We start from the raw sequence: 22,928 nt of genomic DNA on the forward strand, positions 1-22,928 counted from the left end.
TGCTGAGATTAATAAAATGGCGTCATGTTTTACCCGGTGAATAATCTTATTCATTCAATAATTTTTTCCAGTTATGACGGAATAATTATAAAAGCACTAGCCTTGTCCAAAACTGTTCACCAATTCACTTTTACTATTCTTTACAACAGAAAAAAGGAAACAAAAAACGTGTTCCAATTCCTTTTTGGCTTTATAACTTAAATGACTTGTTTATAAGAAGTCGCTGTTATTTAGACAACAAAGAGAAGAAATATATATGTTTAATAATAAAAACACATATTTTCCCTATTTATATTATAACGAACGCATAAAATTGTATTTATTAGCAGTACTATAAATATTAATGAAGTGTTTAAATGATGTAAACATCATATTTGTGTGGTTGTATTTGTGTGTCCTGCAGGTAAGGGGTAAGATGTTCTAAGGAATGGTGTAAAATGAATATAAAATAATGCTTTTAATAAAAAATAAAATGCCTTTTCTTTTTTTTCTCTTTATTTTTCTCACTCTTATTCCTTTCTCATGTAGGAGTGAAAATTTAGGGAATGAGAATACAAACTGGCCAAAAAGGGCACTTATCTCGTAAGAGTAGAACCACTTGCGGGTTTATTTCTGCTTTGTCTAAGTGTCTGTAAGTCACTTTAATAATATTAAACTAAACATGGCTGTTCTTGCTTTAATAGGATGCAGAGGAAATATGCATAGAGAATGTGATAAATGTGACTGAGAAAGGAACAAACCTTCAGGAACAAGTAAGTAGAGAGCTTATACTTGCATGTTTGTTGAGAACTGTTTTGAATATTCATTACAGGGATCATGATAAAGACATCACTTTAGTTTTTCTTGAGCACAAAAGAAGATTTTTGAAGGAATGAGGAAACCTTTAACCATTGACTTCCATAGTGGGAAAAGTCAATGGTTAAGTTTGAAACAGGTAAAAGGTAAATGATGACATGATTTTATTTTTGGATAAGCTACAGTATGCCTTTAACACGGCTTGTTAGGAATTCCATCTCATGAACACTTGAAAATAAATGTGGAACAACAACAATATTTATACACACACTTATTTACTGAACAACACGCATAGATAACGTTTCAATGTGCACGTCATATAGATATACGTATAATATTGTATTTAGCAATATTCTGTCAAATAATTTATTTTTATTCTCTATTCACTTCTTTTTTTAACCCCTTATTGTCTGTTTTTGTCCTGTAACTCATTCTGTTGCATTGTAGAAACTTTCAGAAAACAAATTCCTCACACTGTAGTAAATGCTGGGCTCCAAACAATTGATTTGTGTTTGGACAACATGACGGAATTAAGTTACTTATTTAAGTGGATTAAACATAAACAATTAAGTTGCATCCAAAAAAAAATTTAAATAGTGTTGTAAAATAAAAACATTTTAAATAGGTAGCTCGAACAAACAGCAAACATCATTTTGTGTAAACCTGCCTGGCAGTAAAGCTCTTTCAGATTCTTATTTCTTCTTTTTAGGACCCATAATAAAATCGTTACAGACTTTTAGGTCAAAAACCACGCACATATTCTTGGTTTTACATAATGAAGTACGTTTAACATTGTCTGAAAAGTCTTTTAGAGGTTGTGCTTGTGGCAGACACACAAAAAAAAATTGTAAAAATGTGATACCTATATTACAATATTTCCATACATTGCAGATCGCTAGTAAATAGGTAAAAAAATAAAAGTATTTATATATATATATATATATATATATATATATATATATATATATATATATATATATATATATATATATATATTATTATTATTATTTATTTATTTTGACAATATAAGTATATAAAGTTTGGGTAATTAGGCAAGTTATTGTATAAGGATGGTTTGGTCTGTAGACTATTACAAAAAAATATTGCTTAAAGAGCTAAGAATTTTGACCATAAAATGGTGTTTAAGAAATTAAAAACTGCTTTCTCCAGAAGAAAAAATATTATCAGACCTACTGTAAAAATTTATTTGCTCTGTTAAATAGTGTTTAGGAAATCTTTTTGACTTCAACTGTATATATATAGAGTAATGTGTGAGTATGTATGTATGTATATCAATGAGTCGTAGCCTCATTACGTCAAAGTCAGCTTTATTGTCAACTCAACCACATGTACAGGACATATAGAGAATCGAAATTTCGTTACTCTCAGACCCTAGGTGCCTAACATATAATATTCAAAAAGTAGAGTTTAAGAAAGAATTTACAATAAATACAATTACACATAAAATGTAGTCTAAAAATACACATTAAGAATAAAAGTGATGCCAAGCAGTGATGTATTGCAAGGCACAGCTGAAACAACCACATGATGGCAGCATGTTAAGTCTGGGCAAGTTATACAGAGACACGTTTAGTCTTCTTCTATATTGAATCATCAAAGGTTTGATTTTACATTTAATAAATACATCAAGTTTGTGGTGTTTTTGTTAGTTCCTCCATTACATGTAAAGCTCAAGTAAATTCAGTATATTTAAAAGCAACATTGTGGGTTATAACCTGCACTGACTGATCTGCTGCTGAACCTTGTAATGTTTCTGTGTTTATACTGGCCAGGATCCAGTTGGTGTTTTTAGCAGAGCTAATACTCTCCTTAACCTTAAATCGCCATTGCCCAACTTAACCTCTCTTCTCCTTCCTCTGTCTACAGTCTACTGTTATCTTCAGTCTACTTCTGTCCATAGCATCAGTTACCTGGGTCCAAGTGTCATGCTTTGAGTTTACTTGATTTACATTAGGAGGTAATGGACTATTTCACCTTTATCTATTGCTTTCCATATTTTAGTAAATAAAATGTATCATTCGGTTTACATTTAATTACAGTAAATATACAATTGAACTGCTAATAATAAAAGCGATCGTTCACCCAAACATAAACATTTACTCACTATTTTACTTCCAGAACTTTATAACTATCATGATATTTTGAAGAAAGCTATAAACCATGAATTTTCATAGTGTGAAAAACAAATGCTTACAGGTTTCCAGCTTTATTCAGCATATCATTTTAGTTAAACAGAAGAAAGTCAAACAGGTTTGGAACAAATGAAGAGTGAGCAAACGATGACAGAATTTTCTGTTTTAATATATTTAATAACTTTTACTCAACTTATTGACCCTATTCTTCATGTCCAACTGGGTGCAAATCTTTTTGGCTGAGGTAATATTGACTTCCATTGGTTTTTAGATGCTAAAAGCAGCTTGTTATGCTGCTTGATGTTGCCAACTGTTGTGTCATATTATATTATTCTTTTTTTTTTTGTATAGTCATGAACACGTGTTTGTAGAGCAAGTCATTTGTCCATTTTCTGCCCGTTTTTTATTCCTAGTCATTTCTCCAAAATGAATCAGAAGTTTTATAACATATGCAAATTCAAGTACACCTCAGGATTGCAGAATAAGGTAAATAAAAATCACAACTTGCAATTTTATCCTACTTTAATAAACATAACTTATTATCTTAAGGGGGTTGTTCGCCCAGGACTGAAAATTCTGTCATCATTTACTCGTCTTCCACTTGTTCCAAACCTGTTTAAGTTTCTTTCATCTGTTGAACACAAAACAAGATACTCTGAAGAATGTTGGGAAAAATCAGCCATTGACTTTTATAGTATTTTTTGTTTTTACTATGCATGTCAATGGCTGATTTTTTTCCCCAGCGTTCTTCAGAATATCTTCCTCTGTGTTCAGCACAAAACCACTTGAGTATGAGAAAATTAAGCGGAAATCATTTTGGTTGAACTATCGCTTTAAGATGCGTTTCTAGCCTACATTTTACATAAATCATTTGGCAAGTCCACTCCCATGGTTTGCTCTTCTTGTGCACAAGAAAAGTAACTACTAAGTTTAACACAGATAGGGTTTTGCCAGGGTCGGAAATAGCCATTTTGAAGCCTTAGCTGGATGCCTGGAAGCACGTAGGGCTCAGGATAGATCTGCGTCTGTTTAAGGAGAACTGGATTGAATCATGTGTGTATTAACTGATTAGTGAGCTCTGGGAATCCCATTAGAGCCAAGCTACCATTGCTAATGCTGATTAAGTCACTGTAGAGCCCACCATAAACCACAGTAAAATCTCATATGTCCTCAAAAAAAAAAAAATTGTTCATTATTTCGATGCTTTTCATGCAGAATTTTCTGTGCATACTTGCCTTAATTGTGATAAAACAAAGACCTTGTGTTACCTCATCCATGGCAATTGTATCTTGTGTTTTCTTAGCATACTAAATGTATAAAATACTTAGGTTTAGGTGTTGAAATCCCTTCATACAAGTATTAAAGCTATTTTTCTAAGCGATTCGACCTTGTAGTAACGCTTTACTTTAAGTCAGGTAATAATTTGAGTGTCAAATGCAAATGCATTATAATACACTAAAACAAATTATTCATTGGATTTACTTTTTTTTTAAAGGTAATTGGTTACAAACTTTTTATGGGCTAAATTTAAACAAACAAAGTAAGTTGAACATTACTCGTTTTAATTTGTTTGTTTAAATTCAGCCCATATAAATAGTTTGCAACGACTTTCTTTAAGAAATTGTAATGTAGAGATGATTGTAGCTATGATATTAGACATTATGACTTCACTGAAGTGTTCGTTAGAAAAGAGTAGAGTGTATTTGAAATAATTAGGGCCTATGGATTTAAGTATCTACATTTACAGGAATGTCTGGAAGGAATATTTCTGCAATATTTGTTTTAATCACCGTACGAGTTTAATTAAAGCATTAAAAAATGAGGAATTATATTTCATGTAATATTAATGTTATATTGGCATTATATTGTTATGTTATTCATTCATTCATTTTGTTTCAGTTTAGCCCCTTTATTCATCAGAGGTCAGAATAAACCGCCAACATCTAGCTGAAACCCAGTACTGGGAAACATCTATACACACACACACACACATTACGGCCAATTTAGTTTATTCAATACACCTATACCACATGTCTTTAAACAGAGGGGGAAACCGGAGCACCTATAGGAAACCCACACGGACATGGGGAGAACATACAAACTCCACACAAAAATGCCAACTGACCCAGCAGGGACTCGAACCAGCGACCTTCTTGCTATGAGGGAACAGTGCTAACCACTGAGCCACTGTGTCACCTTTATTATGTTATATTAACGTTAGTTTAACATTATATTGTTATGTTGGCATGTTATGTATAATTGACATTTATAGCCATACTCAATGCTGCAGCAGATCTTGAAAACAAAATATCTAGTAATAGCATAGGCTAACATTTCATGTGTTTACTTATTTAATGCATTCATTGAATAGGTCACCTCACAGCAATAAGGTCGCTGGTTCGAGTCCCAGCTGGGTCTGTTGACATTTCTGTGTGGAGTTAGCATGTTCATCCCTGTTAGCCTGGGTTTCCTCCGGATGCTCTGGTTTCCCCCACAGTCCAAACACATGAGCTGTAGGTGAATTTGGTAAACAAAATTGGCTGTAGTGTATGAGTCCGTGTGTGAAAGCTAGACTGTATGATTGTTTCCCAGTACCCAGTACAGGTTTCAGCTGGAAGGGCATCCGCTGTGTAAAACATATGCTGAAATAGTTGTCGGTTTATTCCGCTGTGGCGACCCCTGATAAATAAGGGACTAAGCTGAAGGACAATAAATAAATGATTGGATTTATTTATTTATTACATTTATTCATATTTATTATAGTTTAGTCCAAAGTACAATGATTTAGATTTTATGTTGAACCAAAGTAATTCAATTATTCATCATCTTTAAAGCAACATTTACATTTGAATCAATGTATTATTATTTTTTTACTTGGGCAGAATAAATTAATTTGATTAGTATTAAATTACATTTTTTTCAGTTTCAACCAAGTTAAAACTATAACTTAAGGAGAAATTTATACATTGATCTGTAACAAATTGCTTTTTTTTAAGTTGGTCCGAAGCAAAATTCTACTTTGATCTTAGGGTAAAAAAGAAGTTTAAAAAAGTATTTATTAGCTTTATAGTAAACAATATTTTTACTTTGTGTGAATATCATTTTTTTTCTTGACCACAATAAATATTTTCAATTTAGATTAAATGAAGTTTGAAAGTTTGAACCAAAATTAAATTATACTTTAAAAAACACACAGAAAAAAATAACTTTAACAAATTACAGTAATTTTTAAAGTGTAATTTTTTACTGTATCATAGTATCTCCTCTGTGTTTCTTAGCTTATTTGAGTTAAATTGGGCTTTTAGTTAGAATTGTCTTGATTTTCTCATGCGAGTTCCCAAGACTTTCCTCTCATCAGGTCACTGTCCGTGGTCTTGTGCATAGTGCACAATTAGTAAATTCTGTCTCAAGCACTTTATCCAGCTTAAAGCCAACATTACCTGATCCTACTGACCTGCCCAGCTCAGTTCAGCCAGTCAGATGCTTTCTTTTGCGGTCTTTTACTCCTGTCTCCAACCTCAATTTCGTCTTTATTTCAAAATATAAATACGGTTTCCATTAATGCTTGAGCGATTTTATATGAATATCCATTTATTTTGTGTTCTATGCATGCAAACATAGTAATACACATTGTTTGTCTCATATACAATAATAACATGTTGTGTTTCATGATAGACTTGTGAGCAGAAATCTCTCAGACGTGTTGTTAAGGCTTTGAACTTTAACCCCCTTGTTAGCTCAGGTCTTCTGTGCTGTGGCTCATGTGACGTCAGTGATGGATGCTTTGAGTAGCCAGGGCATGAGTGCTGAGTAAGTAATCCTATTGAGGCAACTTGAGCTTCCATCTCGCTTTCGGCGTGGCAATCTGTTGATCGTTTCTCAGCTCAATGAATCAGACAAAACATGTTCTTCTCGCTACTGAAGTCAGTTTAGATCGTCATCGCCGATTTGGAAAATAGATAGTGTTTATAGGGATCTACATCTATCTTTACTTGCATTTAAAGACAGGTGCTGTGCATTACAACCACGATGAAGGGAATCAAAGGAGAGACTCTTAGATGGAGCTGAACAAGTGGATTTAGGAAAGAACAGCAACATGTACAAAGAAGCGTCGGACAGTTTGTTAACTCACAGGTAAGCTAATTAAGTTTTATTTTCCCTTCTGTTACATTGCTTCATGATTGAAACACAGCCAGTATGAAATGGTTGGTTTTGTTACGTTATGGATTATCTTATTTTGTAATATACAGATTACAATTGTGTAGTTGTTTGTTTTATTATAGTAAAATATTCAGGATGTGGATTATGTATGTTATACAGTATAATTATTCTCGAAATTATTCACACTCCTGTGATTCAAATTCTGGCTTAAAGTTACTTTTATTTAACCAGCAAGTTATTGAGTATTTTTGACTGGAATTAGACACAGGCTTCTCTCAAACGATAATAATATGATGTACAAGAGGCATCATTGTGGAAAAAATATATCTCTCAATTTTTATTTACCTTTTAACAAACAGTGGCAGTCAAAATTTGCAATAATTTCTTGCTTGACTGTATATATATATATATATATATATATATATATATATATATATATATATATATATATATATATATAATTACTAGATATTGATCTAAAATTTTGCTTTTAATTTATTATCTGCTTTTGTGAAAGTAAAAAAAAAAACCGTTTACTGTATTCGTTCAAGTCATTATTGATAAAAAAAGGTCTCTTTCTTTGACAGCTTCTGTTTACCTTTGAAATCTGTAAACTGATCTATGCTTTCTTAGGGAGAGCTGGTTTAAGTTGGGATCACAGGTGTGGGATGGGTTGTGTACGGTGAGATAGAGCCACACAGAAAAGGATTGTTTATAGCAGCTAACGGTATTATGGAGCTCAGTGCTAAATCTGGCAGTCTCTATTAAAGTGCAGGGTGACATCACAGGTTCACTTCTGTCTGACGGTGTCAACAATGCACCTTAAGCATTGTACAATAGAATACATATGTTTATATCACTAAGCAAATTAGCAACAGGAATTCAAATTTAAGGTACATTTACATGACAAGATGTACTTCTTTTGTGTTTGAGTGAAGTCTTGTGTAGAGATGATAAAATTATCAAAGTGCTGTTGTCATGTAAAGTGACCCAGGTTTTTGAAAATGGTTTTGTGTAAATGAATCCTTAATTTTTTTTTCTGTAACTACTGTGTAAAATTCAGCACAGGCACATTGTGAAAATGTACCCTGCTCCGCTGCATTTCTGGAGAGTTTGAATTATGTAGCCAGAGCTACGTATGGCTGCATTTCTTCTTTAAAACGAATGCTATGGCGCGGTATGACACCGCCGACGGCTTCTGTTTCTTTTCATGCTATCAGCTGACCACTTGCCTCCGTGCAGACGGCTTTTCCGCTTTTACCAGTTTGCCCAGTAGCTCGCCACATACTTCGGAGGACTTGAGACTCAAAAAGTGACTGCAACGACAGGGTTTGAGTCTGGTGACCTTGGTTTTTCCAAAAAGCAGGTAAAACTAAAACAAAAGGCAAAAAATAAAAATAAAAAAATAAACAACTAAATAGGCGACACAGTGGTGCAGTAGGTAGTGCTGTCGCCTCACAGCAAGAAGGTCGCGGGTTTGAGCCTCGGCTGGGTCAGTTGGCGTTTCTGTGTGGAGTTTGCATGTTCTCCCTGCGTTCGCGTGGGTTTCCTCCGGGTGCTCCGGTTTCCCCCACGGTCCAAAGACATGTGGGACAGGTGAATTGGGTAGGCTAAATTGCCCGTAGTGTTTGAGTGTGTGTGGATGTTTGCCAGAGATGGCTTGTGGCTGGAAGGGCATCCGCTGCGTAAAAATGTGCTAGATAAGTTGGCGGTTCATTCTGCTGTGGTGACCCCAGATTGGTGGAGGGACTAAGCCAAAAAGATAATGAATTTATGAATGACAATTAAATATCAGGGTGAGAACATGGTGAGATCTGAAAACGTGGTAAAAATCAGACGGCCTTTTTCTGGATTGCTTTTGAAAACACTGTCAGTTGGGTTTTAGGAAGGGGTGATTGGGTCAATCCACTTGCTAAGGATGACGTTGCGCGAAGTGGCTTCCAGGGCCAAGTGCTCTATCAAAAACTGCAAGGGGAGACTCATTAAATGGTAATAAACGTTACAAATTGATGTAATACTTTTGAAAATCATGATTGCAATAAATATGTCCATGCCTAATATCTGATGGCCAGAAAGTGATAATTTTTTATAAATTGTTAAAATTTTGGTGTTTGTAATGCAGCAAGCCCAGAGACAGTTGTGTACATCATGGGTTTATATAAAATTCACTTTAATGTGTGATATAACTAAAAAGGATCATCAATGAACATTTTCTCGAATCAAATAAGTAGTGGCTTGGACCCAAAAACAGTATTCCATAGGTCACCCATATGTCACGACTTAACAAGCGGATTGGGCCTTGAAAAACACTATCAGTTGGGTTTAGGGAATGGAGTGGGTGGGGCGATCTGTCAGTCAATCTGTAAGTCAGTCGTCAGCTGCCTCTGGTGGATTTACACGAGAAGAGCAGGCACAAGTGGCACCCGTGAGAAAAAATTTGAGATCTAAAAAAGCATACACAGCAGTCTCTGGTGGATTTGCGAAAACAAAAACTGCAAAAAAACGTAGTTCCAGGGAATTACTTTGCACTTTCCTGAAATGTATATACAGTAGGTGTATGTATCCACATTGAGCCTGGATTTAAAAAAGTTAGAAGACAGGAATGGTTTATGTTTAATCGTTTTATGACAATTCCGATAAAAGGTTTTGATCCACTTCAAATGTTGACTACTGTGTATATACAAACAATGTGTTTACATGTAATTTAGTAGCCACATCAGGGAAGATAAAGAGCTGGATATGAAAGCCTCAGGTTGCCGACCCCTCGTACAGACGGACACCATAATTTTTTTTTAACATTTTTTACTTGTCAATTCTAGAAGCAGAGGGTTTTAGCTTTGGAGTAAATATATACTTTATGAAGTGCTGTAATTCACCATTTCTGTTTCTGTTTTATTCAGCTGTGGATGACCCTTAATGGGCCACCTTAACTCCTCTGGGAAAGGGAGATTCATTGAGTCCCGATCTCATGGGTAGTGGCGGTAAGATAAGCCAGTGGTGGCAATGGTAACATTTAACGACACAACTGACATCCACAAGATGCAGCCACCATCTTGCATACCGAATCCCATGTCACCAGGGCTGCGGCGCAAACAACTGCTGTGGCAGAACGCAGTGAAACACATCATCAGCCAACGGGGGTTGAGGGAGCAGTTCGGTGTGGAGCCGGCCCGAAAAATTCACGTTACCGATGCCTATATTGAGGAAATCAACAAACAGATACGCAGTAAAGCCTCACGGGGGATGACCAAACGTCGTTCCTCGGTTGCCAGAGTTCATCCGTCTTTTTTTGGGGAACGTAGCAGTTCTTCCAGTACACAAACTGGGACATCTGTGGACTACATCAGTGATGCTGACTTTTTTGTGCACTGGGGCAACATCATCCACGGAGTGCATGTGCCAACATTGAGACACATTTTCAAATCCAAAGACCTGGAAAAGCTCTACCAGCGCCATTCCTCGCACACTAGAAGAACCTCATTGGTCGTCACAAACATTATTGACGCAGCTGCCAAACTGCACTTGTTTTTGCTTTACCTGGCCTTGGCGCCGGACAGATCGGACATACTGATGAGCTGGTTTACAGGGTTCTTCATGGCTTGCGCGATTGCCCTATGTGTTTTGGTACTAACCTGTAAACGCTCACATTCCCCAAAATGGTTGCATTACGCTGGAATGGCTAGCTGGCTGTCTCAGACTGCTCAGGTGTTGGGTGGGCTGGCGTATGGCTTGGAAAGAGACCAGTCCTGGTATGTTCTGTTCACTTTGTTTGCCACATATACTCTTCTGCCATTGCCACTGCTCTGGGCGATTGGAGCCGGCACACTCACCTCTATACTGCACCTCACCGCGGAGACCATTCGTCACATCAGTGAAGTGGGACTTTTCAGAAAGGTAGAGATGAATGAATGGGTGATTTTATTTTTTTTCTTTCACAACAAGGAAATATGTACATTAATTAACTTTACTCAAGAATGTAATTGTGCCCATATTGTCCTCTTACATAAGGATAATTTTCATCAGTAGTCCCTTTATCGGATGGTAAAGGCCTAAACCAATAAAAACACTCATTCAAATGATAAAAAACACAACCACAACAATAATAGCAAAGAAATCCAGTTGTCATAATACTGATTATTAAGTCTTTTCTTAAAAAAACATACTTGAATTAAATAATACACGTTCATTATCCCAGTGTTCCTCAACATTGCTCCTGGAGGCACGCCAACCGTACATATTTTGCATGTCTCCCTTATCTGACCCATTCATTTCAGGTTTTGGAGTCTTTTAATATTCTGATGAGTTGAGTTAGGTGTGTTTGATTAGGAAAAGTTTAAAAATGTGTATTGTTGGTGTGCCTTTAGGAACAGGGTTGAGAAACTGCTTTACAATGCAAAAATGCCTTTCTTACTTGGATTTCTTTCTTTTTTTCTAGTCCAAAATATGGAGTAAGCAAAATAGTCCTATCAAAATAAAAACAAGATTATTTTGCTTGCCTCATTGGAAGAGTATTTTATTGTGTTAAGGGAAAAAAATAATTTTGAGTCATTATTCCTGAAAACAAGACAACATTTGTCTGCTTGTCTGGAAAATGCTACTTGATTTAAAAAAATTTAATTATTTAGAGTAGAAACAAGACAAATTTGTGTCATTTTTTGGTTCATTCCATCTGTAGTCTTCATAGTAAGATACATTTCCTTGCCTGTTCACAGTTCTCAATTGTGTTTTTGTTTTTTAGCTTCTCGCCAAGGCATTGTTGTACACGAGCATGAATGTTGCGGGGCTCTTCATTCATTACCTAACTGACCGGTCACAGAGACAAGCCTTTCTGGAGACACGACGCTGCATCGAAGGTCGCATGAAACTAGAAACAGAAAACCAGAGACAGGTAAGAGAATTTAAAGTATGTATATCGGCCTGAATTCCAGAATCTTTGTTTAGCTTTGTTGAAGGATTCATGAACTGAGCAAAAATACACTGTAAAAAATACTGGGTTCCACACATTTGTTGACCCAACACAAATAGCAACACAGGTTCATTGTGAAAATATACCCCTGTATACATTTCTGGAGAGCGCGAGAATTATGTAGCCAGAGCTACGTATGGCTGCATTTCATCTTTTTGTTCTTACCAGCTCACTGCTTACCTCCGTGTGGACGGCTTTTCCGCTGTTGCCAGTTTGCCCAGTAGCTTGCTCTGTTCATTGGTGAACTTGAGACACAGAGAGGAGTTTGATCGGTCAGTTGGTTAGCCAGTCAGTTGACAGCGGCCTCTGGTGGACTCATGTGAGAACAGCAGGCAACAATGGCACTCGCGAGAGAAATTTGGGATCTGTCTTTTCATTGTCTTACTTCTTATTTCAATATAAGGAGAGAGTGGGTGAACTAATTTATAATGTTCCTGAGTGAGGCGTATCAGTAAGAACTACTTGTTGTTTGCAAGATACAATTAGCCCCAGCATTTTTAGATAGAATGAAACCAAATCGTGATGCTTTGATGACTATATTGGATCAACTTTTTATTATTTGTCGTGTCTATCACTACTATTACTGATCATTTAATAAATTCTGTGTTCATGCATTTTTTAAACCTAAGTCAGGGCAGCGTTTTTGAGGGATGTAGAGATTCAAAAGTACATGCAGAAGTACACAAGGGGACACATAGCTGTCCATTCCAACTTTATGACATTGCCTGGCAAACAATTTTGTGTTTAATAGACCTCTAATAGACATCTAAGTTTTGCTACGGTTACGCCTTCCATCCACACTACCCTTGAGTTTTTGAGCGTTTTGGAAATGCCGAAGAGGCCGTATTCATTGTAAAGCGCTGCTGCTCCGTTTCAGTGTGGATGAGGAAAAACAGAGACATCTGAAAACGGAGGCGGGGCTGCAGACATTCGTCTGTCTGATTGGTCCTTTTTCCTCAATATTAAGTAGCCTACAAAAAGTTCAGTCTTGCATCCTTTCCTTGTTAGTTCAGACTTGTCAAGTTTGATATGGAAAACAAAGTCTCGAGGACACGTTGGGTAAAAAAAGGGAACAGTGTACTTTATAACCTCATTCACATCACCCTGGCTACGCTGTTTCACGATCTCAAAAATAAAATGAAAACATGATATGAGGAACTGCCTTTTTTCATTTTGATATTAACTTAACAGACACCAAAAATTGTTGAGGTGTCGTGTAGCTGCATATTTATGAACGTCATCTTCACTTTATGCATAGTAATAACAAAACGGAGCCTATAACAAAACTGTCTCTTTTAATTTTCATTGAAAATACGAAACATACCCTCTCTTTTGCTGAATACCAGTTTTCATGATCAATAATGGCCCTTATAAAACTATAATGTACAATAAGTTTATACAATATAGGAAATAAAGGCAAGCGATCAGTCAAATGTGCAGAATCACTGTACACGGTTACATTGATTAATTTATTAACCTAACTTATCTTTACGCTCAGCCAAATCACATAAACTGAGAACAAGTAATAGATTCAAAATACCAAAGTCGAGGAATATGTTGTTAGATATAGACAACAATCAGTATTAAATATCATGTTTAACAAATACAATGAGAATAGATCCTGCAGTAGATCCTTGGTGAACAGTCCGATGCGCACAGCTCTCATATAGTTAGATGTGCTCAAAGCACGCTGCAGTGCATGCCAGAATGTGTGTGTGATCACGTGATGTGCGTTTACAGTGGTGTAGTGTGGACGGAGAGTTGTTCAGAAATGGTAGGTGAAACGCCAGTGTGGACGCGGATCGTTTTCACTCTAAAACGCAGTTTTAAAACTAAAATGTATTAGTGTAAATGAGGCTAAACGTACACAGGTTTGCTAAAACAAGGCTAAAATGTACATAAAATAGACATCTAAGAATAGCCCAAAACTAGACTAGTCATCAAATAGACAGATTAGACAGACTTTATATGTGTAGTCATTAATTTCTGTTTATTTGATGACTAGTCTACTATTCTCAGACGTCTATTAGATTTTCACTGACAGCCCAAACTTAGCCTTGTTTTAACCAAGACAACTATGTTTGGCATCTATTAGACATCTTTTATAAACAAAAAATGCTTGCCAGGTTTTGTTTTATTTTTATTTCATTTTTTCATTTTTTCAAACAAAACAGAACAAAAAACTCTTTCAAATAGCAACATAAAAACAAAATAACAAACAATGAAAATACCAAGGTCACCAGATACAATATTATTAACATTCATAAGCATTTAAGTTTGATCAGATCTTCTGTTAAAGATTACAAAGCTGTTGTTAGGGGATTGCAGATACATATAAATAAAAGCAACACAGTTAAATTAAAACATTAAAAAAAATTCTCAACCACCCTCCCAAGTATAAAGACATTTTATAGGATTGTTGTCTTAAGGAGAGTGTCGGTACTTCCATATCAAACACCTACATGCCAAACTGTAAGCCAATCACACACCAGTGGGAGTTTTGAGTTTAAAGCCCACATGACTTTTATTTCATTACAAGGGGCAGGGCTTTCTTTTTGCACATCATTCCCTCATTGAAACCCAATGGTAATAGGGTCATGGTAAATAATATTGTTGCTGGAGCTGTGATTTCAAGCAGACTTTAAAATCCTCCTATTCAAATTGTGTGTTCTGATGAAAATGGTTTCTAAATTATGTTTTGTTATTATTATTGCATGCAATTTTAAATGGACCTCACAGAATGGTGTTTTTGTTCCTTCCTCAGGAACGTTTGGTGCTGTCAATCCTGCCCCGTTTTGTTGCCTTGGAGATGATTTCTGATATGACTTCTATGGATGATGAGCTTGATCCACAGCAGTTTCATAAAGTATATATCCATCAGTACAAAGATGTCAGGTATTTTATAGCCTTTAACAGGACATGTGATTGTGAACTGTAGAAAATTTGCATTGTACACAAAGAAATAGTCTGTGCTTATTTGAATATCTGCTTCCTAAAAGTTTTTTTAGAGAGAGAGGGAATGAGAGAAAATAACGTCTTTTAATTGTTTTGTACTTATACTCAAATAACACATTCTTTTGCGTATACACATCTAAATTTCGGGAGACCCTGAATCCATATAAATAAATATTTAGAAATAGTTTGTGCTTAATCACTGGTGTAAACAACTTTATATGCTCTACTTTAATCTCAGTTGGTAAAATGTTGGGAGCCCTTTCCAGAAAAAAAGCTCTTTGTCACCCTGTGGTTCTGTACTGTACTTAATCCTACAGTTTTCATTGCTGTGTTCCTAAAAATGCATGTAAACTGTTGTTTGTCAGTTTGTCACATTTGAAGTGAGCTGATTTTTATGATGCCACTTTGATATTTTCTCCATTTGATCATTTTCAAATTGGGGATGAAACATTATTACATGTTGCACAGATGTACAGTCGAAGTCAAAATAGTCAAACTAGCCCCCTTCAATTTTTTTTTCTTTTTTAAATATTTCCCAAATGATGTTTAACAAAGCAAAGAATTTTATCTGATAATATTTTTTCTTCTGGAGAAAGCCTTATCCTATTTAACCTATTTAAGCCTTCAAATGTCACTTTAAGCTGTATAGAAGTGTCTTGAAAAATATCTAGGAAAATATTATTTACTGTCATTATGGCAAAGATAAAATAAATTAGTAATTAGAAATGAGTTATTAAAAACTACTATGTTTAGAAATGTGTTGAAAAAAATCTCTCCGTTGAACAGAAATTGAGAAAAAAAATAAACAAGGGGAATAATAATTCTGACTTCAACTGTATATATTGTCACTTTATCATCAGTTTATTTGACGTTTTACATCTGGACAACATGAATTTAGTAAATTATTTCTAAGCAAACAATAAAGCAATGGGCCTAATACTGAACCTTGAGGTGACACCCTTAACACTTTCATTTTACTGGTAATAAACTGAGCAGTTTAGTCCTTGGAAAGATGCACTGCTTCCCACACGTAGATTTTACTTGGCCGGGCCACACAGGTATATTAACGGCTGCCCAAGTATTTTTGGTGATGACACATGAATAAAACTATTATGGTCCGCCCAAGAAAGCCAATCATTCGCGGTGGATTCACCAGTGGATAATCTTTTATCGCTCTGCACGTTTCCTGCTGCTGGAACTGTGAGCGCGAGAACTGTCAACACTTACACAGACGTCAATGCAAGTGGTGTACTGTTTAGTGGGTTGACACATGCACTCCAGTGCTCAAGGCGACCCAAGTTTAATTACCACCTCGTGGTCCTATGCCGATCCTTCCCCTCTCTCTGCTCCCCATGCTTTCCTGTCACTACTCTCTACTGTCCTATCAATTAAGGTGAAAACCCAGAAAAAAAACTCACACAGACAATCATGTGCTCTGCAGACCAGAGAAGTGCCTTTTGCAGCAAAATGCGTTCGACCGTAGTTTCTGAATCTCCTAAAATGTCTGGGATTTGACTTTTGCTTATACAATCTGAACTTGCCGTAATTTGTATGCATTTTGGCATTACCTTTTTGCAGCTGACTGCAAACAAAACATTAAATAAATATTTAAAAATTGACTCAGATAAACTTTAATATATATTCAGATAGAACAAAATGACATCTATACTGGCTGCAAAATATTTGTACATCAATAGAAATAACTAATCAACTTTTTTGCCTCATTAAAATAATCTACACTTTTTTCTTGTAATTTTTATCATTTGTTTGCAGTATTGTCTATTTTTATTCCTTTTTTTGTGATTTATTTCTCATTTGCTGTATATTTTATAAACTTAATAATGTTAATATATTAGATTCTTTATGCATATCTAAAATGCTTTGGCAATAGTGTACAAAATGTCATGCCAATAAAGCAACTTTAGAGAGAGAGAGAGCTGCTTTTACCTGTCAGTGTGTGCACATGGCTCCTAAATAGCATAAAAGTAAGAGAAATAGTAGATTTCTTTTATTTCAACAAACTTTTTTAATAACTTTAATCCATTGAAAAAAAAGATGTAAAACAGTGTTATAATAAATGAAAATATAGTTAAAAAGCAAAAAAAACTGTTTGTCGCATGTTGTTGACCATTTATGTGCTGTGGGTAAAAGACTAGTTTTAATCCGGTTACCACCGCAAGTATATTTTAAACCTGTGGGAAGCACTGAAGATACCATTCATAACTAGTTGGTCTTGGAGTAGATTAGAAGGAAACTATAAGAAATAGTATTTCTTCATATTGAATATAGCACTGTCATGTTAGTGGTGGGGGCTAAAACAAGTTTTGCTGACAGTTTCAAAGCAAGAAATAAGATATTTTAAAAACTGATCCAGGGGGGATTCAAACTTGGCTCTGCATAACCAGCTCAAACGCCTTATCACGTTTAATTAAAATACAAATTTCTTGCTGTAACGTGTCTTAATTTTTCCTTCCCAGTATCCTCTTTGCTGATATAAAGGGCTTCACACTGTTATCCATGAACATGTCAGCTCAGGAGTTGGTGCGCTTGCTAAATGAGCTCTTTGGACGCTTTGATCGGCTAGCTGAGGTAAGCTTTCAGATTTATTTTTTAAAACTCAAATATTATGATACACATTTAAAACTTGTTGTGGTTATATTTACAATGTCTTTTTAGGAATACGACTGCTTGCGAATAAAAATCTTAGGGGACTGTTACTACTGTGTATCTGGGGTCCCAGAGCCTCAACGAGCACATGCGCGCTGCTGTGTGGAAATGGGACTAGCGATGATCAGCACCATGCGGTACGGTGTCATTCCCTGTGTAACCAATGAGTTCAGAGAGTTTCTGTAACAAAAGGTCAAAATTTGTGAAAGAATTTTTTAGCACTTGATTTTATAATCATAATAATGTCATTTTTATGTTCAAAGTTGAAAGGAATTGTGGTTGTGGCTATAAATAAAATACCCAATACCCCTTATGTTGTGATCAAAACTAGAGAACAATAATGATTGTAGCATGAAGAAAGATTACAACTAATATTTGATTATATGGTATAAGTTTACAGTATTAAAAAATTAGTATTAAGTTTAGAGGCCCTTAACTTCAGCACATCCCTAGTCTCTGATCTGACTCCACTCTTCAAATTCTTCCTCAGTTTGATGACTGTAGTGGGCTTATAGCAGGAGTGACCAACCCTGTTCCTGGAGATTTACCTTCCTGCAGATTTCAGTTGCATCTCATATCAAACACACCTGCCAGTAATTATCAAGTGCTGTTCAGGTCTTAATTAATTGGTTCAGGTGTATTTGATCAGGGTTGGAGCTGAACTCTGCATTAAGGTCGATCTCCAGGAGCAGAGTTGAGCACCCCTGATTTATAGCTATATTTTTGTCACTACGGATTTTACAGATTTTTAATCAGGTTTAGCTCAGGATCATGGGCTGACCATTTCATTATGTTTTCAGCTTTAGGAAACTGCTTTACTCACTGCAACAGGGTTTATTGTGCTACACTGTTAAAATGCTGTGTTCCATACAATCAGTTTGTGTTTAGACAACATGGAGTGCACTTATTCATTTTTACAATTTAGGTGGATTAAACAAGAAACAATTAATGCCAAGTTCAGACTGCAAGATTTTCAAAGTAGACTGCATGACTATCTGGGTTAGCATTCTGTCGGTGCTTTGTTTACACTGTCGGATGGATCGACGACAGGAGAGTTCACACTGCATGACTTTAAAATAGGAAGAATCACAGACAACTTTGTCAAAACTACATCTCACAACCAAACAAACGTGAGAAGTGATATGGAAACAACGCGAGGACATGTAATATATCTTTCGTTATTAACTACATTACGGAAAAAGAAGGCTTTAGCTTTAGAAACTTGTGTTGCTCACCTGGCCTTTGAAGAGAATTAACAGTCTCTCCTCAACTTTTTTAACTTTTCGACCCGATTGTGATATTGATCAGATGACACGTCGAACAGACATAGTGCTCCTGCTAAATTTACACTAGTTTTTCCTCCATTTCTTGGGTCCAAATAAATTGAAAATGAGTGCTTTTAACTTCTCCCACAGCTTCCTGCTGCCCTGCAGGTGATCGCAGATGTTATTTTCAATCATAAAGTGTTTGCATGATTTGAATCACCGACAGCTCCAGATATTTAGCATGCCAAATATCTCACGGGCGTCGGAGACTGACTCCACTCATCAGCAATTCTCTCATATCGTGTCCTTGATAGTTTATACTGTGTGATTGCCAGCAACGTGAACGAGCACCGATTTGCCTGTGATTTCAGGCATTGTTCGGCGATTTCTCAAAACCTGTTGGCAAGTCAAAATCAGGGCTAAAATCATGCAGTCTGAACTCCGTATAAGTTTTAACAAAAATCTCAAGAATTATTTTTATTCAGCTTATTTTAAATAAGTATATTTAACAAACAGCAAATGTCATTTTTTGATTGTACATAAAAATTGCTGGCTGATTGGTTAATGAATGCAGTGAAGGAACCACATGCTGCTGAATTTCTGTTAAACATTTGCATTTCGATGTAGCTTTATATGAACTCCACCAGTTCATCTCCACCTTAGCTGACTTCTTGCACACACTTTAGATGAAGACTTTCATCATCATAATTTTCCCATCGAACCCAATTAAATGAAACTTGTTTTCATCACTGATCAGAGTGGGCTTTCAGTGCAAATTCTCTTAAATGTCAAGACGCTGTATGCTGAGACAGATCCTAATCCTATTCAGTGCTGAACTGGTGAGTAATTCCAGCTGAACCAATCTTCCAATGAGATTCTCTAGATTAAAACCAATAGCTCAGAGGATCTGAAAGTGTTCTCTAAATTTGATCACTGATCTGTTTCTAATGAATCATTTACATTTATTCTGTGCTTTATAGTATGTGTAACTTGTGTAACATGAAATTTGCTTTAAAATGCTCCTGTTATGATAACATTAAATAAAACTAAGCAGTGACCTTGAATATTAGAAAATTGTAGATTCTCTAATTTTGAAAAGAGACTTCATTGTTGAAGTGAATGTCAGAAATGACTAGCACTGGATAAGGTGGAAAAAATATTGATTGCTGGATTCGTTGTCCCATGTACAGTTGAAGTCAGAATTGTTAGCCCCCCTGAATTATTAGCCCCCATGTTTATTTTTTCTTCCCAATTTCTGTTTAACGGAGAGAAGATTTTTTAAATACATTTCTAAACATAGTAGTTTTAATATCTCATTACTAATAATAACTGATTTATTTTATCTTTGTCATGATGGCAGTCAATAATATTTGAGTAAATGATTTTCAAGACACTTCTGTACAGCTTAAAGTGACATTTAAAGGCTTAACTAAGTTAATTAGGTTATCTAGGCAGGTTAGGGTAATTAGGCAAGTTATTGTATAACGATGGTTTGTATTGTAGAAATCGAAACAAAATATAGCTTATAGGGGCTAATAATTTTGACCTTAAAATGGCTTGTAAAAAATTAAAAATTGCTTTTATTCTAGCCATAATAAAACAAATAAGACTTTCTCCAGAAGAAAAAATATTATCAGACACACTGTGAAAATTTCCTTGCTCAAACATCATTTGGGAAATATTTAAAAAAGAAAATAAAATTCAAAGGTTGGCTAATAATTCTGACTTCAATTGTATTTTTTTGACTTAAGGAAATGTCCTCACCATTTACCCACACTCAATCGAATCATTTAAACACAAAACAAGATATTCTGAAAAATTGTTGGGGAAAAACAGCCATTCACATCCATAATAGGTGCAAAACATACTATGGTTGTCAATGGCTGTTTTCCCCAACTTTCTTCAGCATATCTTCCTTTGTATTCAATAGATAGACACTCAAACAGATTTGGATGGATATTTTTTTTATTGAACTATCTCTTTAAGCTAAGTGTAACTTTAGGCTTAGTTTACTATCTTTATAAGCTTATTTGTAACTTTTTCAGATCTTTAAGGAAACAGCAGAACTTTGACATGGATATGCGGATTGGGATCCACACTGGCTCTGTTCTTTGTGGGGTCCTTGGACTACAAAAATGGCAGTTTGATGTGTGGTCCTGGGATGTGGGCATTGCCAACATGCTCGAAGCTGGTGGAATCCCTGGGTGAGCAAACAAAATTTCACATTTGCGATTTACTAGACACAATATATAGGTATATCCCAGTGGTATATTAAATTGCTTGTGATTTGAAGAGCTTCAACTCTAAGAAGCGGCTTTTATGTGAAACACTCTGTTTGTTTTGTCTACTTCATCAAACAGACGCATCCATATTTCACGTGCCACTCTGGACTGCCTGGATGGGAGCTTTCAAACTGAAGATGGACGCGGATATGAACGCAACGAGTTCCTACGTAAACACAACATTGATACTTTCCTTATCTGCCACAAGGAGGATGATCTCAATGAAATGGAAGCAGAACATCCAAAAACCCGGCATAACAACCGCCCCTGGAATAAAGAGGTGACAATTAGTGATATCATTGATCAAAGCTGTCTGCTGGTGATTTTCAGTCTCTTATAATGAGTTTTTTTCTATTAAACGTTTATTCAACATTGCAGATCTTAGCCTCATTCTCCAATGGATCTTACACTCAACTGCCTACATCCTCAGCATGCAGATCCATGTCTAAGGAAATCAACAAGAGGATAGAGCATGCCATCGATCTCCGCAGCAGTGAACGCATGCGCCAGGAGCACATTACTCCAGTCACGCTGGTTTTTAAGGATGCACACATTGAGGAAAAGGTACACAATCTGAAGATTACCTTGTGTAATCAATACAAGCCTTTTTGAGTCAAAAAAGTAGACTGGAATAGGGTGGTTATGGGCGTATTCACACTATGCTATCCGAACTGTGCCCAGGCCCGTTTCCCGGATCGTTTAAGTAGTGTGAGTGCTTTGAATTAAGCTCAGGTGTGGTTCACTTGGGCTCAGGCATGGTTTTTATATCCTTTGCGTTTTTACAACAGTTCGACGGCATAATCATGTATATAAGAAGAAAATCAAACAAGGAGAGTCTAAAAACCCTTTTGTATGAGGAAGTACTTTCTTCCGCCAATCATTCACATCTGCAGCTGACTTCAGTACAGCAGAAACCGTTGCTACTTCACAAAGTCACTTTAAAGCTTGTATTTCAATGATTCTCTAGCGTAATGTCTTAAGTGATGACAAAACAGGTAATTTTTTCTGACATTTTAAGAATTATAAGGCTGAACAGCATGAAATCCCATCAGTCTAAAGAGATTTTCCAGTATTTCTCTGTTGCAGTCAGGATATCACAATAATTAACCCCGAAAAAAAGCAGCGCAAAAACCACCAGAATTGTTCTGTTTGTGAAAAAAAATAAAACGCTAAACACACACAGACATTTCTTCTTTCTATCTTTTTACTGAACTAGTCTGCAGTAAGGAAAACAGCAAATGCATGCGAAACACAGATGGCCAAACAAAAAGTAACTCAGGGTTATAACAGTGGCCAACACAAAATACACCCATTCCTGATATGAGTCCCATCTAACACTATGATATAAATACATCACTACAACATACAAAAGAGAGAGATCCTTTTCGAATTTCACTTACCGGATCTATAATGATTTGATCAGCTGTAGTTGAGCGTAGTTTTATACTAAATTTCTCTCCTCTAAGATCTCTGTCGCCATCTGTGTATGGGCAATGTCAACTGTGTCTTTGCTCTGCTACAAAACAACTACACTCTCAACTAAAAAAACCTTAAAAGTACATTATGTTGTCCAACCGCTGCAATATTTGTCAAACTGTAGTCCTCTGCTTGCCACTTCTGTGGGCAGAGTAATACACAAGAGTGAAGAGGCTGTACGAGTACTGATATTGCTGAATATTGCACG

The 22,928-nt window shown here is 35.8% G+C and overlaps 1 protein-coding gene across 16 annotated transcripts in view; it reads left to right on the forward strand.

The window, feature by feature from the left end:
* Positions 1-22,928, forward strand: part of si:dkey-206f10.1 — a 168,827-nt gene that overhangs the window by 127,441 nt on the left and 18,458 nt on the right. For 6 of the 16 annotated variants that reach the window (XM_073933643.1, XM_073933638.1, XM_073933642.1 and 3 more), the window contains 12 exons: positions 684-752; positions 2,683-2,773; positions 6,686-6,758; positions 6,953-7,082; positions 10,010-11,003; positions 11,848-11,997; positions 14,840-14,970; positions 17,508-17,619; positions 17,707-17,834; positions 21,008-21,166; positions 21,323-21,524; positions 21,623-21,808. In XM_073933643.1, the coding sequence (XP_073789744.1) occupies positions 10,113-11,003; positions 11,848-11,997; positions 14,840-14,970; positions 17,508-17,619; positions 17,707-17,834; positions 21,008-21,166; positions 21,323-21,524; positions 21,623-21,808 (1,959 nt within the window). In that variant the 5' untranslated portion in view covers positions 684-752; positions 2,683-2,773; positions 6,686-6,758; positions 6,953-7,082; positions 10,010-10,112. Of the gene's footprint in view, positions 1-528; positions 583-683; positions 753-2,682; positions 2,774-6,685; positions 6,759-6,952; positions 7,083-10,009; positions 11,004-11,847; positions 11,998-14,839; positions 14,971-17,507; positions 17,620-17,706; positions 17,835-21,007; positions 21,167-21,322; positions 21,525-21,622; positions 21,809-22,928 lie in introns of all 16 variants that reach the window. The other 10 variants (XM_073933641.1, XM_073933645.1, XM_073933646.1 and 7 more) reach the window with 6 other exon arrangements.

This window comes from Danio rerio, chromosome 20, assembly GCF_049306965.1.
Source record: "Danio rerio strain Tuebingen ecotype United States chromosome 20, GRCz12tu, whole genome shotgun sequence".
Taxonomy (NCBI): domain Eukaryota; kingdom Metazoa; phylum Chordata; class Actinopteri; order Cypriniformes; family Danionidae; genus Danio; species Danio rerio.